Consider the following 4,317-nt stretch of genomic DNA (forward strand, 5'->3'; position numbering starts at 1 on the left):
AAGGCACTTCACCTGGACATGTTTTTCTTAAGATTCACCACTACCTCTTTCCTCCATTCTTTCCTGTTTGCAGCTCCTTGGACATCTCAAACCTGTCAAAATCGAATTCCATTTTATTCCTGAAATTTGGTCATAGTAGGTTAATGTTTGTATTTGAGAACAAAGTACTCTGCTGAAGCATTTGAATAAATGAATGAGAGGAAGATGGAAAACCTATATCTTTCACTTACTGATGCGGTATCTTCTGAAATGGTAGCGGAGCCAGCTCAATTTTAGCACTGTCGCCAAATAAACCCGGTCTTTGATGTTGTCAAGGAACTTGAAGTAAGCGTGCCTCCAAGCTCTCTTGCATAGAAGAGCACCACAGACTCCCCAAAAGCTCACTATGAATCCAGTTGCCATACCAATATAAAACCATGATCTTTCGAAGCCGTCTCCATTTTCATCACTGGGATTCGGATTTTCATTCTCTGTGCAGTTTTTCAAGAGAGGAGCTCCACAAAGTTCAGGGTTGCCAATGAAATCAAGAGCATCAAAGCTCTGGAGCTGTGTGCTTGAAGGAATTCTTCCAGAGAAATTGTTGTATGACAAGTCCAAGTGACTAAGAAATGTCAAATTAATGATGCTTTGAGGAATTTCACCCGAAAGATGGTTGTTCGAGAGATCTAGAGACTCTAAATATCCAATAACCCCGATTTTCTCTGGTATCCTTCCCATTAAATTATTTCGAGACAAGTTCAAAGACTGCAATCCAAAAAGACTAGAGATTTCAGAAGGGATTGCTCCTGACAAATTGTTACTAGAAAGATCGACTATCCTCACTAATGGAAGGATACTACCGTATCTTGATTCCCTGCCTTTAATGACCAACAAAAGCTCCTCTGTGTATGGAATGTAAAGTATATGATCTGTTAAAGCATTAAATTTATCATCAATTGGACTGGGACTTGTAGCCATTGCACTGATATTTTTCAAGCACTTCGGTATGAATCCAGATAACCTGTTATCAGCAAGATCCAATACTATAAGAGAAGAAAGTCGGCATATCTGTGGAGGAATATCCCCAAAGAATTCATTGGATCTTAACTGTAGAACCATTAGATGTGTTCTTTCTCCTATCCAGCTAGGTATGTTTCCGGTAAGTTTATTTCCACCAAAATCTGAGGCCCAAAAATGTGCAGTTTCTGAGTGACAATGGTATACCTCCTGAAAAGCTATTATTGTGCAAATGCAATGCCTTGAGAGAAAATAAAGAGCCAATCAATTCAGGAATTTTACCTGTTAGATTGTTGCTTCCCAAGTTTAAATGAGTCAAAGATTGCCAGTGCAGCAAACAATGAGGAAGTTCCCCTGACAAAGCGTTATATGGTATGTAGAGTATCTCCAGTTTGCTTCTTCCATTCATCTTTTGGCACAAGAAAGAGGAAATCTGTCCGGATAATGAATTATTGGACATACGCAACGCAACAACATTTGGTGACAAATGTGGTAATTGACCCGTGAAGCAATTAGACTGTACAGAGAAGACAGTACTATTTAGCAGAACTTGGGATAAATCTCCACTTATCTGGTTATGATCAAGATAGATAATTCGAATATGTGAAGCCCACTTCCAGAACCACTTTGGAGCTGTGTCCACAATTCCTGCCCCGTACAACTCTAAAATCTGAAGGGATCTTTGTGTTTGTAGCCATAGAGGAAACCTGGGACCCATCTTGCAAAAACCCATTACTAAGTATTTAAGCTGAAAAGGAGGAATCCAGTCGTGGCTCACATTGAATACAACAGATGTCAAAGACGCGTATAAGTACTTCAACTTGGAGAGTTTGGCAAAATGTACTTCCGATACTGTTCCTTCTATGGAGTTGTTTCCGATGTAAAGTACCACCAAATTTGAAAGAAGTCCCAGATTCCTTGGAACAGTGCCATTTAACTTATTACTATAAAGATATAAGTAAGACAAGGATGATAGGTTTCCCAACCGTGAAGGAATAGGGCCACATAAGGAATTAGAAAAAAGTGAAACAAGTATTAGATGTTTGAGCTGCCCTGAAGACTCTGGAATTTGCCCTGTTAACATATTGATTGATAAATTTAGATAGCCTAAGTTCTGAAGATTTGATATGGTGCTCGGAATCTGACCCTGCAGAGAATTGTCACTCAGGTCCAGATACCAAAGACTACTGAGATTAAACAACCAACTTGGCATGTTGTGATTGAAGTTGTTAGAAGGAAGATACAGGACTGTGAGAGATGTAAAATTGACATACCCAAGTGATGAAATCATGTTATTAAGTTGACAATTTGGCAAGTATAGCTCTGAAAGGGAAGAGAGCAGACTTAAAGAATCAAGCCAATGAACATCCCTGTGAAGGTCAATCCAACTCATGTACAAGCATTCCAAGGAAGAAAGAAGAGAAATCCAACTAAAATTCTCAACATAAAGCCCAGAATTTCCTCCTAGGTCAAGGTGGCGAAGGGTTGAGAGATTTCCAAGCTGTTGAGGTATTAGACCACCAAATGAAGCATCCCAGAGGTTAAGGTATGTTAGACTCCTCATAGAGCCAAGGAAACTAGGAATGGGAGTACCTCCAAAATCATTTAAGCTCAAATTCAAGAAATTCAAATATTCCAACTCTAGCAAAGCAGGACTAATCTCACCTCCCAAAGCAGACCTGCCATTGAATTTAACAGCATGAGGGTCGTATGGATTACCAAGATGGAGCTCGAATACGCGACCAGACACGTTGTCACAGCGGACACCTGCCCATCCACAACAGTCTTCAGTGAGAGACCAAGAAGAGAGGCGGTTTGCAGGATCGGTGAGAGCTTGTTTGAAGCGGAGAAGGACCTGTTTCTCCTTTTCATTGCAGGCCAAGGAGTTTGGTTTGCATAAGCTTAAGATGGCTAACAAGAGAAACACCATGATTGAATTGGAGTTTCTCATGATTGCAGAAGTAGAAGCAGAGCTCAGACAAGGAAAAGCAAGGGTTATACTACTTACTCTCATGTAGGAGTATTTAAAGGGCGTTTGGCCTCATGTCTAGTCCCATATTCTGCAAATGTTATATTAAAACTATGTCATCGCTTAATAAAAGCATCTTAGATGTTTTCAAAAAACAAAAATCCTTAGCCAATTTGAGCAATAAATTGTTAAATACTTTGGTTATGTTTATTCACAGAAAATTTATGAGGAAAATGTAAGGAAATAGATAGAAGGAAAATAAAATATATATTTAAAGTTAATAAATTATTTTTATATGTTTTCTTAAATTTATTTTACTTATTTTTCCTCTTCTATCCAAAGATTAAATAATTTGAAACTAATTTAAAATTTCTTTTTTATACTTTTTAGTGAAACCAAATATGAAAACATTATTTTTCTTTTTCTTTTTTTTCCTTTTTTTTAGTACTTTTCTAATCCAAACATAATAATAAATTTTTTAAAATAATTTGTTGATATTCATTTTTTTTTTAAAAAAAAATCTTATATTAGATTTGGGGTATGATGTAGTAGTTTGGATACAACTTATACCACTTTGAGCGTGTGAAAATTTCCATATCATATGAGTCAACATAGCATAAACTTACTTAGAAAGTTGAATCACTTAAATCATTTTTTCTATCCTATGTTTGATTTTTAGAAAAGTACTATAAAAAAATAAGGAAAATGTTTTCTTATCTTTGGATTACTATAAAAACATAGTAAATAAAATCAAATATAATTCAAATTAATTAAAAGTTTATGTATTTTCATATCATTTGATCTTTATATATAATAGTTAAAATAAGTTAAATAAATTGGAAATATATAGCTAATAAAAATAATTTACTTACTTTAAATTAAATTTTCTATTTTTCTTTATTTTTTATTTCCTTCTACTTTTCTTCTTTATTTATTTTTCTTTTAATTTACTTCAATTTTTTTTCGAGAACCAAGTAGAACTTAGTTTCTTTTTTTTTTTTTTTTTTCCTTAGTATTCTTTTAGAACCAAGCATAGCATTAAAATCATTGGAAGCCAATTCAATGGCGGAGTTAACATTCAGGAGTTTGAATAAACATTAGAAAATATACTAGTTTTTAAACATTTTTTAATTTCTCATCTTTTGTATCTTCCTTCACAAAGTAAACATAAAATCATGAATTTGTTTGTTTGTCTTCCCAATTCCTAGTATTGTCTAATATATAACAAAAATATGAAAAACAAAATTATTTTTCATTAATATGTATAATTTAAAAGAGACAATAATGCTCAAAAAAACATTATTAGTGTAGTATTATATGTATACAAAGCAATAATAATAATAAAAATAATA

At 34.3% G+C, this 4,317-nt stretch overlaps 1 protein-coding gene across 1 annotated transcript; it reads right to left on the minus strand.

Moving 5' to 3' along the window:
• Positions 1–2,926, minus strand: LOC117910331 (receptor-like protein EIX1). Its single transcript, XM_034824416.1, has 3 exons — positions 1,279–2,926; positions 231–1,160; positions 1–92 (listed from the first exon to the last, which is right to left on the minus strand). The coding sequence occupies exons 1-3, from the start codon at positions 2,924–2,926 to the stop codon at positions 28–30; spliced, it is 2,643 nt and encodes an 880-aa protein (XP_034680307.1). The 3' UTR covers positions 1–27.
• Positions 2,927–4,317: the final 1,391 nt, after the last annotated feature.

Source organism: Vitis riparia, unplaced genomic scaffold (assembly GCF_004353265.1).
Source record: "Vitis riparia cultivar Riparia Gloire de Montpellier isolate 1030 unplaced genomic scaffold, EGFV_Vit.rip_1.0 scaffold714_pilon_pilon, whole genome shotgun sequence".
Classification (NCBI taxonomy): domain Eukaryota; kingdom Viridiplantae; phylum Streptophyta; class Magnoliopsida; order Vitales; family Vitaceae; genus Vitis; species Vitis riparia.